Source organism: Paramisgurnus dabryanus, chromosome 18 (assembly GCF_030506205.2).
Source record: "Paramisgurnus dabryanus chromosome 18, PD_genome_1.1, whole genome shotgun sequence".
NCBI lineage: Eukaryota > Metazoa > Chordata > Actinopteri > Cypriniformes > Cobitidae > Paramisgurnus > Paramisgurnus dabryanus.
The window spans coordinates 21173672-21187566 of NC_133354.1; the positions used below are offsets into that span (position 1 = coordinate 21173672).

At 35.3% G+C, this 13895-nt stretch overlaps 1 protein-coding gene and 1 long non-coding RNA gene across 2 annotated transcripts; one reads left to right on the forward strand and one right to left on the reverse strand.

Annotated features, from left to right (window-relative positions):
* The first annotated feature begins 1657 nt into the window (after nucleotides 1-1657).
* ndfip1l (Nedd4 family interacting protein 1, like) lies at nucleotides 1658-13023 on the forward strand. Its single transcript, XM_065287266.1, has 8 exons — nucleotides 1658-1855; nucleotides 5412-5499; nucleotides 6085-6215; nucleotides 9406-9493; nucleotides 9797-9921; nucleotides 10154-10220; nucleotides 10614-10719; nucleotides 12457-13023. The coding sequence occupies exons 1-7, from the start codon at nucleotides 1826-1828 to the stop codon at nucleotides 10715-10717; spliced, it is 633 nt and encodes a 210-aa protein (XP_065143338.1). The 5' UTR covers nucleotides 1658-1825; the 3' UTR covers nucleotides 10718-10719; nucleotides 12457-13023.
* Nucleotides 12959-13678, reverse strand: LOC135776502 (uncharacterized). Its single transcript, XR_010544112.2, has 2 exons — nucleotides 13040-13678; nucleotides 12959-13005 (listed from the first exon to the last, which is right to left on the reverse strand). It is a non-coding gene; the product is annotated as an uncharacterized lncRNA (long non-coding RNA).
* Nucleotides 13679-13895: the final 217 nt, after the last annotated feature.

Sequence of the window (13895 nt, forward strand, 5' to 3'; positions counted from 1 at the left end):
GCATTCCTGCATGTCTGTGGCCTGGGGTCAACTTTTTTATTTTTATTCACTCTAACGATCTGGTAGACTATATTTACTAGCTAAATAAAATGGTTGTCATTCCAGTATTACAGGTAAAATCTAGCATATTATTAGTTTTTTGTATATTAAGTGAGCTGAATTTATCTTCATTTGGGACAAAAATATCTTTCTGTTAGTGCAGGGTTTCCCAAACTAGGTTTGGTGAGAAAATGACAGGGCATTTGTGAGTTGATGATAAAACAATTAAGTCCGAAAACGTAAATAAACATGTAAATGCATGCATATGTAGAGTTTAGTAGGCACAAGTTTGTATAACGTGTTTGAATATCTCAGGAATAGATATCACACACTAACCACTGTGTTTTTTTAACACCAAGTTAAAAAAAGAACCAAGTATTGACCACTAGATGGCAGTATAGGACAGTAGTAATAGAGCAGAAGATAAGAAGGCATTTTCTCAATCCAAAGGCTGCAGCCTGCGGAGGTCGCATATGCAGGCATACGTCAGCAAGCCTGTTTAAGTTAACTGAGCATTACATTCATAAGCACATTATAACAATTTACGATTAAGAATACTATTCAACTTTATAATTGTTAGTTTTTTGAAATAAGAAAGTCTTGATGACGTATGGAGCCTGGAAATGCAACCTGGAGGCTGCAGCCTTCGGTTAGTGTCTTAAGTGAGATAGTTTGCCCCAAATCAAAAATTTGTCATCATTTTCTCATACCTCACTTTGTTCTTAACCGGTATGAATTCCCTTTTCTGATGAACACAAAAGAAGATATTTTGATAAATGATGGTAAGCACAGATGGTACCCACTGAATCCATGGTATTTGTTTTTCCTACTATGGAAATCAGTGGTTACATTCAGCTGATAGTTTATCAAACTATCTTCTGTTGTGTTCATCAGAAAAAATAAATTCATACAGGTTAAAAACAACATGAGGATAAGAAAATGACTACAAGACTTTTCATTTTTGGATTAACTATTCCTTTAATCTAGCACCCAACAATTAGTTTTATTGTGTATAATATTATATGTCTTAATTTTTATTTTGTTTTTTGCTTTTTGGACTGAACATCCTAGTAGTTTAAATGAAATTACGTATATTACTCATAATAATATCAATAAGTTAAAAAATTAATAATTTTCTAAAAATAAGTTCACCCATTATGGACATAAAAATAGTACAGTGACTACAGTGACTAACAGCAATTTAATCACTTACTGATATTTTACTCACCCTCATCTCCTCATATTTTTTCCAAAACTGAATTTGTTTTGGTGACACGAGTGACGTACTGCATAGGAATTACACAGTAAAAAATAAAGAATATAACAGCAGTAATATAAACAACAGAAACTAATTTTGATAATGCAATACGGTACAGTATTGGAATATGGAAAATTGTTTATATAAATTAAAATAATGTTTATTTTACAGATATATTAATTACAGGTGATATATACAGCTTAAGATGTGTATATTTTGTTGTAATCTTTATTTCAAGTTCTCTATTTAGTGCAAGTAAGCATGACTAAGATTTTAAGTGGACAAGGAGAAATAAAGACAAAAATGAAATAAACACAAAGATGAAAAGTAATTTGATGTTACTGTCGTGCTTTTGTGTGCTGCGCCAGCGGAGGCGCCAGAGAGATCATCACTGACAGACTTCACAGATCTGATCTCGTGAGGGCTGTGGCTTTGCCTTTAACGTCTTATATAATTTCATTCAGGCTGTTTGCATCTTAAATCGTTTGTATACAGTAGTTCTTTTGATCCGTCTTGAGCTTTTTGAGGATGGCTGAGTCAAGTGGGAGATATCAGCAGGTGAGTAAGCTCCACGGTGCCTTTGAGCATCTGTGTACATGACAGACGCGCCCCCGGCGTGAGAGTTTTCAGGAAACACCAAGGCTTTGACGGAACGCAGGCCGCACTGTTTTGAAACGAATAGCGTAGCCATTTAAACATTTGCGTACATTAACCGTTACCTAACATAACAAACAGCCTACACCTCAGCACATTTACTTGTTAACTAGTTATTAGTCATTTAAACACTTATATTATGAGTTTTTGTTAAACTTATCATAAGGTTGTGTGCACAGTGTTTTCGTAGGTATGATGTGGTAAATTGTGTGAATGAACCAGAATTAAACAATGCTATTAAAATTTAATTCGTGGGTACTGAGAAGAAACCCCTGATGTTTACTTGGCAGGAATATTTACTGGTATCAATATTTACAGTCTCCTTAATATCTGATTTGATCAGTGCTTTTAAAATCGCGGGTGACGAGATGTTTTAGAGGGCCCTCAGTTTTATGACATTTATAAAATGCATACATTTATTTTTGGGAAAAGTTTGGGAACACACTAATGAACAAAATGTACATAACCACTATTACATCAAACTATGGATGTGCGATACTAGTCAACTAAACGGTACAGGTGCTACTAGTCAAAACTATTTTTTCTAGTCGAAACTATATACTGTAACGCCCCATTCAGACAGCCAATGACAAGCAGTAGCAGAGCGACAAGATCTCATTCATTTAGATGGAAACTTGGCGACTTCCGGCGACACGAGCGAAAGTGACCGTTGGCGACCGTATGGGCATGTCCAGCGACGCAAGAAAGTTACGAAAAGTTTAACTTTATGCAAATGTCGAGCGAATTTCGGGAGCGACTACCAATGAGAACAAAGCAGTGGAGTTCACGTCATCCTTCTCTCGTCAGTTACTGGCGTGGATGATACTCATTTGTTTATGACAAGCAAATTTAGAAACGCCTCATTGAAAGAGACGGGCGACACACAGCGATAACATTGCTGGCTGTCTGAATGCGGCGTAAGAATGTGGACGTAGTGTCTGTGACGTCCCCATAGGTTTGTGAAAAGCTTTTTTGAAGCCAATGGTAGGCGGTGCCTTCCGTAATAGAGACAGAGCGCAACATAACACGTCATAACCTGAAAACCACGCCCACCGACTTTGGCTGCCTCCTTGTCATTTCTGGTTTATAACAAAAAGCAGAATAATGCCCAAAAGCTGCTGTGTGATAGGATGTACAGCCAAAAAAGCCAGAAATAAGTTTTTCTAAGCTGTCGACCCCCAAAAAACGAGCGTTTAACGACACTATCAGTGACGACACTACTACTGTTAGTCGTTTATAACATGCATTTTAAAAAGCAACACTCGTCAAACATAATCATTATACATATTCTTTATTATCATGAAAATACATGAAAAGGTTTGTAGAACAGCAATATAAATATATCCTTAAGTTATTTCCTGGAGCTGCGGTTCATAGCTGCGTGTGTATGGTTCTTCATCTGCAGCGCATTTTGAGTTTCTGCACGAGAGCACCCTCTGGCTTTTGGATATAGCAGCATTTCATCGTAATTCATTGAGAAGCATAGCAAGCATCATCGGATGATATATCGGTGCATCCCTACTCTGGTAGTACCCTTTTCCTTTATGGAAAACCCCATTCACACAGAACTTTGGTCCCAGAAAATACCCGTAAAATTACAATGACGCACGTGCCGTAGTGAGGACACGCGTGTCATGGGTCAACTCTTTAAAATGAGGGATTTACAACATTCACGACGAGAAATGTCAGTAAACTGGACTGAAGCAGATATCAGGTAAGGTAGCTCATCACTTACTGCGTTGAAACGGAGATCATTAAGCAGCATAAAAGAATATTGCGTCACGTGCTCATTTAAGCTTATAATAAACAAAGATGCCTGCACGTCATCCCAACAAGATATATTATTCAGCTCCTCAAAATGCGGGTTTTAAATGCATATAAACAATCACGATGAGAAATGTCTGAAAACTGTATTAAAGCAGAGATCAGGGAGCTTGTCAAATATCCACTCAGAAGCTGAGATCATTCACCAGCATTAGAACGGTGCGTCACGCGCTCCTTTATAGTCTTATCATAAACAAAAATGCACGCGAGTGGTTTCTGGAGAGAGAAATAAAAAATAATATGCAAACTTAAGACGCTGCGTAGAAGAGAGGGCAGGACTTTCAACAAGTCAGGTGTCTTTCCGGGACCATCAGATGCCGGGTAATCATGGCAGTGTGAATGAACAAAAAATCTAACGATTCCGGAAAAATCCAGGATGCCTTTTCCGTGTATTTTACGGAATGTCTGTGTGAAAAGGGCTGAAGTCATGCCACTAGGCAGCCATCTTTGCGAAACCAGAATGTTTTTTCAGTCATGCATGACTAAAGTCCTATCTACTTGAATGATGAAAGACAGATATCTATCAAATTGAGTGCTAAAATCATAATTAAATATTTTTTTCCAACCAATAATAAAACCTGACATCATCTGTAAAATATATATATATATATATATATTAGGGCTGTCAAAAGATTAATCGTGATTAATCACATCTAAAATAAAAGTTTGTGTTTACATAACATATGTGTGTGTAGTGTGTATAATTAATATTTATATATAAAAACACACACAGTCATGTATATATTTAAGAAAAATTGGTTATATTTATATATAAAATATTTATATTTCTATATAATATAAATTATATAAATGTTTATACAGTATATAAATGCAAATATTTCTTAAATATACACATGAATGTGTGTGTATTTATATATACATAATAATTATACACATTACACACACATATGTTATGTAAACACAAACTTTTATTTTAGATGTGATTAATCACGATTAATCTTTTGACAGCCCTAATATATATATATATATATATATATATCTTTGTATACACTAAGGATGCTCAACCAATATATATATACATTTTGTTACATTTTGATTTGACCCAATTGCTTTTAAGTTTCTTTTAATACATTTGGATCACAAGCAATGAAAGATGGTTTGGGTTGCAGTGTTTTGGATGATTTTTAAATGTTGAGCAATTTCCAAGAACACACAAATTGGTTTGTGATGAGAGTACAAAAACTCTTGAGTTTAAAGGTAGGTTTACATTTGATCAAGAAACTTGAACTTCTGACTTTGAAGCAAGCTAGTTATTACAGTTTATGAAGTTTGAAGTCTGGATATTTTTCTTACAAAAGCGCATCGATTACCCACAGAAGACATTTATTAACCTATTGGAGCCATGTGAATTACCTCTGTGAAGGATGAATGCACTTTTTGTGGGTTTAAAGTTGTTGTTCCCTGATCCCTGTTTTCTTCCATTATAAAGATTGGAAGAGCAAGGACATTTACTAAAATAACTCCAAATATGTTCATCTGAAAGATAATGGACTTATGTATCTCGGATTGCTTGAGGGTGACTACATTGTGGGGTAATTTTGATATTTGGCTGGAGTATCCCTATAAGCAAAGATAAGAATGTTGTGTAGCCAATGATTTCTTTTTGTGTCCTCAGCTGCCCAATGAGGACGAGCCAGAGGAGGGCTCTCAGGTGGCCACTGATGCCCCGCCCCCTTACAGCAGTATCGCAGCAGACGGCGAAGGTATGCATAATTCTCACGGAAATGTCTTTTACGAAAGGGGTTTGTCCGTTTTTTGGTCTGATTTAAAATGCAATTTGATGCGTTGTATTTGCATAAAAATGTCTCATTCTAAGGTAATGAAAACAATAAAGTTGATTCTGTAAGGTCGTTATACATCACTGAAAATATAGGTGTGTATATTTTATTGCATTTCTGTCAAAAGATCCTTTTAAAAGTTACACTGTGCACATTCATTTGCTGCCTGTGTAGAAACCAGTGGCACCTTAGTTGATTTTGTCTTTTGCCCTGAGATGTGTAATTCCACTACTTTATAGACAATTTTGGCACATTCGGTTCCTCTTCATTTACACGTATTATGCAAAACGTACTGGGTTTATCTTATATCTTTATAAAGTCATTCAAGAGTTGGATTTTGTAAATATTGGAAATGACTTTACACAGACAAGCTTAGTAAGAACATTACAAGATATTTTTTTCATGATTATATAGATCTTAACTTGTATTGAATGCTTCTTCACCTAAAACATTTTTCATGATAATTTTGAACAATCACTGTGCCAAAAGATTTTTTTCTTCTCCTTACAGCTTATTTTGATTACAAAGATGATGCAGCATTCCCCAAACCCCCGTCCTACAACGTAGCCACCTCTCTTCCATCCTATGATGAGGCAGAGAGAACCAAAGCAGAGTCTACCATGCCACTGGTGTCAAGCCGAGTAAGTACCGCACCCTCGCTAAATGTAACCAGATCTGTGATGGTACACCGTGTTCTGTTTAGATTTAAATGGGTTTACAGGAAATGCTGTATTAACATGAAGTAGTTTCCCCTATTCACTGCTCTGTTCTTCTGCCACACGCTGCATGCATACAGCACAGGGAACGTCTGGACACATTTAATGATGAAACTCGGTGTACTTTGGAGGTACAGTAAAATAATGTGTGAGATGCAAAGTGTGATAGTGTTGGTTGAGACCCCAGTGTCCTCCTTCTCGCATCACAGGGTTGTACAAGCCCATGTGCGCTCTGTTCTGCTGCCCGGCTGATTTGAGCCGAACCTATAAACCCAAATTATGTCTTGACAACACTGATTGGCTGGTGGGACTACAAGATTGTGCACTAGCGACTAACCGATAGCATCTGTCTGATACCCGTGTGACTTTAGACAGATGAGATGTGTAAACACATCTCTATTCAACCTGCCTCGCCCAGTCATGGAAATAAGGACGTAAGATAGAGACTATTATTCCTAAACACCTGAAGATCTAATGGTGAGAGTAAAATGTGGGAAAGTTCTTCAAGTGCTCTACTTATTTTGCTGTTTATGATTTGTCTTCTGGGTGTCCACAAAATGTGTCCATTAGTGTCTGTTTTGCTGTATTTGTGTGCTGTCTTTCTGTGAACTCTTCAACACGTCAAGTAAAGGTCATGTCCTGTCATTATGCTGTGAACATTTTTACTTTTGTCCTTTGAAAGGTCCTCTGAATTTATTTTGCGTTTTAGGCTACATTTACACAACAACATTGTAGTAAAAAAGTTTTACTTTGAGTTTTAGAAAAATTTCACATGCTGACAACAACGTTGTCAAAAAGTCTGTGTTTACATGGATCTGTTAAAATTCAATCGTATTATGCAAGCCAAGCTTTGTAAAAAAATCGGGTCGGGTCTAGTGATGTCACATCCTGTTTTGGTTCCTTGCACTGTCTTTGGTCTAAGTGCGTTCACACATCAGTTGAACCGCACCTGAGTTTGTTTGGAAGCAGACCGAGACCCACCTTTTCATTCGTCATGGTTCACTTGTTTAGTACGCACCAAAGTTTGTGTGGCGGCATTCACATTTACGCAAATGAACCGCACCAACAACTTTTTTTATTGAGTTTTTTATCAAGCTATACTTGTCAAATATAAACTAGTGATGGGAATTTTTCGGTAATATAATTTTAGAAAATTTGAACTCATACAAATGAATATTTGTTTATTTAAATGATGTTAATTAAGACGTATGTTTTTGATGTTTTATGTATTTTTCATTTTGTCAAAATTTCACAGAAGGCTTATAACTAGGAAATATCCACAATTTTAAAAAAGTGTATATATGTATTTTTAAGTTGAAAACATTGTAAAAAAAAATCTTTTTGAAATTCTTTGTCACAAAATTATAATATACCCCAATTCACAGAAGGCTTATAACTAGGACATATCCACAATTTTTTGTGTATATATGTATTTTTAATTGAAAACATTGTAAAAAATCTTTTTTTTTTATTCTTCTTTACAGAAATTATATTATACCCCAATTCACAGAAGGCTTTTAACTAGGAAATATCCACAATTTTTTTGAGTATATATGTATTTTTAAGTTGAAAACATTGTATAAAATCTTTTTTTAAATTCTTATTTACAGAAATGATATTATACCGCAATTCATAGAATGCTTATAAATAGGAAATATCCACAATTTATTTGTGTACAGTATGTGTATTTTTAAGTTGAAAACATTGTAAAAATATATTTTTTAAATTCTTCGTCACAAAAATTATAATATACCCAAATTCACAGAAGGCTTATAACTAGGAAATATCCACAATTTTTTGTGTATATATGTATTTTTAAGTTGAAAACATTGTAAAAAATCTTTTTTTAAATTCTTCTTTACAGAAATTATATTATACCCCAATTCACAGAATGCTTATAACTAGGAAATATCCACAATTTTTATATGTATTTTTAAGTTTCATTGTAAAAAAAATCTTTTTTTAAATTCTTCTTTACAGAATTTATATTATACCCCAATTCAGTTTGTCCATTGTGCATAATGACATGTGCAACAAATGCATATAGGGTGTCAGACTCATAGATTTGCATAATTTAAAGTTCAGGTTTTAAAGTTTGGGTCAACCTGTGGCACAGCTTTAAAGCTGAAACTTATAAAATCCTATCAGAGGTCCAAAATGTCATTGAAACACACCAGTGGCTTTGCTGTCATCAGGATTAAATATGTTACCCCTCAAACCCTCCCTCCTAACAGAGCATCCCCACAAAACAAACCCCAATTTAACCCCTGAACATATATACTATATTCTCATATTTTTTTTTTAACACCTCTATAGTTATGCGCTGGCACAGAGTTAGACCCTTTGACACAGAAACAGCAATGCGTGCGACATGACATAAGGAACATCCTGGACCTTTTTTTCGCTCTTCTTCATTCTTTTTTTATGTATTATAGAAGTATCGGATCGGGACTCGGTATCGGCAGATACTCAAAATCAAATGACTCGGACTCGAGGGCAAAAAAACCTGATCGGGACATCCCTACTTATTTTATCATGTTAATACTTTTTCTGTAAAGGGGCAATAAGTAGGATTTACCCCCATCTAGTGTTGGAATTGTATTTTGCATTCAAACCAACAGTGCTTTCTAGCTCCTCCCCTTTCCAAATGCGTGTTGCAACTATGGTAGCCGTTATGTAATCGCTGATCTCCTTATCCATTTCAGCTGGTTCACGTATTCTGAATGAAAACGTGTTGTGGAAACGCGTTGGTAGGCTAGTGCTTTTTGTCCCTCTCTGCTATTATAGTTTATCAAAAAAACGCAGTACTTTTTTTTACTTTAGAAGAAATAAAATTGTATAATAAATCAAAACTGAATTTTCTCATCTTCAGTGTCGTAACAGTGTTCTCATAATTTTATCAAGCAGCTTCTTAAAGTCTTACCCTGATATTATTTTTGTGGCTGCTTTTTCTTCATTATTCAGTCAACGTTATCCATTTTATCCATTTAAAAAAAGTAAATTTTAGTTTAATAAAGAAAGTACTAAATGTATGTTTTTCAGATCATGGGAAATATTTCAGTGAAGTGACCCTAAAAGTTTGACGATAAAAGTTTGTCTGTGTATTTTGCTGTAGGATGAGGACTTTGTGGCGAGAGATGACTTTGAGGACGCGGACCAGCTGCGGATAGGCAATGACGGCATTTTCATGTTGACGTTTTTCAGTAAGTATTTCCAGCGATGATGCAGGCTTTGTTCTTTTATCTCCTTCCTATCAAACAGGATCCTTCAAACTGAAATGCTGGTTATGAGGGTCATGTTGAGGTTATTGTTGTTCGGTTGGCATCATGCAGGTACAGGAAATCTTTCCAGAGGAAACTTCTCTTATCTTGATCATAAATATATATGCTTAAAAAACAGAACTGTGACCCAAGCAACATCTGGAGACCATAAAATCTTCAATATATCTATTTTAATTTAGGCCAGTGTGCAACCCCCATCTAAAACTTAATGTGTTTTCCTCTCAGTGGCATTCCTCTTCAATTGGATCGGCTTCTTTCTATCATTCTGTCTTACCACTTCAGCAGCTGGCCGTTACGGTGCGATATCTGGGTTTGGTCTCTCGCTTATCAAATGGATCCTCATCGTACGGGTATGATTTCACCACAAACCAGTCATTTTTATACTAGAGGTTTTTTTACAGTTAATATAAGCATTTTCTAGCCATTATGGTGTAGATTGGTACATACTGCATTAGTAATCACAATAGCTGCATAATGAATGAATGAATGATTCAATAGGCAGTGTCATGTATTGTGATACTCTTCTGACGTTACATGTCTTGGCATGGCTGTTATCTTATCTCCATTTCCTTGAATCTTCAGTTTTCTACGTATTTCCCTGGTTACTTTGATGGACAGTATTGGCTGTGGTGGGTGTTCCTGGCACTTGGTAAGTAAAGCTTCAAACAACAAACCCTCTGCAACCGCTTCATTGTGTTTTGCTCTTTTTAAATCAAAAGAAACGACTGACTCGTGTTAGGAATAGTTAACTCAAAATTGAAAAAAGTAAATGAGTAGTTTATTATTTAAAAAATACTAAAAATGTATTTAAACTAAACAGGTTTTATTGAATGAAGTCACATGTCATAAAATGTATCAATAAATTTGTATAGTACATAACGCCCCCGGTCACAAAAATATGCATGTCATGTCATTTACCCTTATGGATAAAAATAGAAATCACATGATTGGCAATGTTTAATGAAAATCTGTTTGTTGGCTAAATAACTCAATATAAAGATTGATATGTTTTATAAGCAATATGAATTTCCTTGTCCTCCAGGCTTTCTGCTTTTCCTCAGAGGATTCATCAACTATGCCAAGATCCGCAAAATGGCAGATTCCTTTTCCACTCTTCCACGGACCAGAGTTCTCTTTATCTATTAAAGGTTCATATTTCATAATATTTTATGTTTACATTTTTGATTTAGTTTTAGTTTTTATTTACAACGGTTACATTAAAAGTACTTAAGGTAATCTTATTTATTGAATTCACATTCCTGGTATTTTTGTGCACGATACATCAGTGCACACTATTCCGAATTATAAAAAATGAACACTGTAAAAAATCCTTGTTGCACTTCAGTATTTACATTTATTTTTAAAACAGCTTGAATTTACCATTCATGTCAACTCTCTTGACTAGTGAAGAGTTGCTATAAATTATAAAAATAAAGTTGAAATAACTTACTCACAGTGAAACAGAAATAGCAATTGTCTTGTTTTCCACATCATGACGTATTTCAGAGTGAAATGGCTTCTGAAATGAAAAACTGGACTTGAATTGATTCATCAAGAATTGATTGGAACATTGGAAATTCGGTCATGTTGCTATTTGCTGCGATCTTTTCCCGGGCCCCACCCTCCCGCCATAAATAAAGAGAGATTGTTTCGAGGACAGGAGGAGATTAGATTTTTAATTTAAGATTAAAAAGGCACATTAATTTTTTTTAATACCACGATATTGAAAAATAAGTTTATATTTTATTGTGACTTTAAGCTAATTCAATTTTTTTATAATTTATGGCAACTCCTTAGTAGTCAAGAAAGTTGAAACTAGTTGTCATTTCAAATTGGTTCCACCTAAAAATGTAAGTGCAACAAGGAATTGTTTACGGTGTAGAATAAACATACTTTTGGCAGTTATTTTATTAGTTAAAGGGGACAGAGAATGAAAAACTATTTTTACCTTGTCTTTGTTGAATAATGGTAGTCTACCCACATTCACGAACATACAAAAAGTCTTAGACATGCTAAACATCTCAGTCTCATAGAAATGTCAGCCAGAAAACGGCCCAATCTGAAAAACTGATGCTTATGACATCACAGGCATCTCACTGCCCCTCCACTTTAAAATAATTGGCTACATTTTTTGAGTGGCAGCAAAGTCAGCCAATCAGTAATGAGATTGCAAGTTAAGCCAGTAGGGGGAGCCAAATAGGTGCAAAACCACTTGTTTAAAATCCCCCACCCTAATAGAGTTATCTGAGAGAGGTTTTTAGGAAGCTTCTAATGCATTACAGACCCAAACAAAAAGATTTTGTTTACATGTCACATCACAGAACAAGGATAAATTCCCCGTTCAATCATTCTATGTCACTTTTAATGTAGTAAATGTTAACCAGTAGACTTATATCGGTTTAGCTGTTATTTCTGTTGTTGGTAATAAAGTCTTTCTAACATAAATTATTGCAATAATTAAAAAAGTCAAATAATGTAGTAGAGTACTACAGTAATTAATTTGTCATGATTACTCAATTGGTTTTTATGTACTTCACAATCAACGTTATCACATTCAGATATGTGAAAGTGTGGTCTAAAACACTTTATTACTCTCCAGGAAATTCCTAAAGTTAAAGTATCGTTTTAAATAATCTGTTATTCTGTTTCACTTGGAAGTGCATCACATTACAAAACTTCGACTCGAATACCGTTTCATGTTGGCTTTAAATTGCTTACTGTATCTCATTGGTAAAATAATGCTGCGATCGCGGTATAATCTGGTTTAGGAGCGAGACTAAGAATAGACTTGGCATGGCGAACAGCTCAGGCACAGATGAAAAGAATGACTGCAGTTAGTCCAGTAAAGTGAGCACATGAATAATGATAATTTTCGTCTACTTCAGTCACTCGCTGGAAACGAAAACACAGTTACGGGCCTGCGCTGAGCCGTGGACCCAGCGGGAAAAGTGTATTTAAGAAAAAAACTTCCATCTGTAATCTACTCATCAGGAAGACTGTGGAATTCCAAAAAGATGCTTTTATTCATTTGCTTTTGAATATGCCGGACGGCAAGATACTCTTTCTATGTTTTTAGATCTACAATAGTGACAGCTCTGTACCTGTTTAGTGGTTTGTTGTTGAGTGCTATTTGCAAACAAGTCTGTTACGTATACAAAAATGATTAGTACTGGCATGCAATGCTCCCTTTTTACCAGTAGGGGGCAATCTTTCCTTTTCTTTTACTCCGATCTCCCCCCTCCACACACTTTCTTCAGTCGTGACGTTTGACAGGAAAGCAACCAGTCACTGCTGGTCACCATTCATGCAGAGCTTTTCTCTTTGTGAATGGCAATGTGAGATGAATTGAATCTAAAGCAGTCAATGCTTTTCTTCTTTCTTTAACTGTTTCTCTCTCTCTCTCTCTCTCTCTCTCTCTCTCTCTCTCTCTCTCTCTCTCTCTCTCTCTCTCTCTCTCTCTCTCTCTACATGACATGAAATTAAAGTTAGTGTTTTTAAACTCAAACGGCTTCTTAAAGGCCATAATTAAAACTGAGGTCATTGAATGCTTTTTACATGCATCCGGAAGGTATGTTAATGCCATTACTGAATGTGAATTGCATTGCAATTTTCCAATCCAGCCATACAATAAATGCAAAGAAGTATCCCAACGTATAAATGTGCTACTGTATAAAACAAAGAGCACACAATCTTTTGCACTGAAGAAAATAATGTTCTCTGTAATCTCTCTCGTTTTATACCGCTCAACTGGTGGTACTGTACATTTCTGCAGTCTTTTGAATACACGTTCAGCGTGAACGTCTCTCCCCCAGCTAGTGCGGTGGCCACAATAGGGGCCTGTTTGATCTCTTTGTCTAATCATGCATGATTTTTGCTGCGGCTTGTCTGCTCTTGTCACCTTGGGTCTCGTCCACGACGCAGGAAGTTACTCTTTTGTACTCTGTTTTTCATGCAGCTCTGCGGTCACCCGGTGAATTCCAATGCCTGTGCACATGTATTTGCTTGTAAATAAGATACTGCTATTAAACGTCTACGGTGTTCAAAATCTGGTGGAAATGTCTTTTTCTTACAGTCAGAATATAATAAGTAATTTTTTTGTAAAATAAGTATAATTTGTAACGAATCTTTGATAAAATTGAGTCCTAAAATTAGCTGTTTTTTTTAGTATAGCAATTTGCTATTATATATATTAGTACTATTATTAGTACTTCTAATACTAATGTACTATTGCCATAACATGCCTTTTACATATATAACCTGGTTTTTAGACATGTGACCTTGTTTCTAGCATGTTTTAGATCCCATCTCATTTTTAATGTACTAT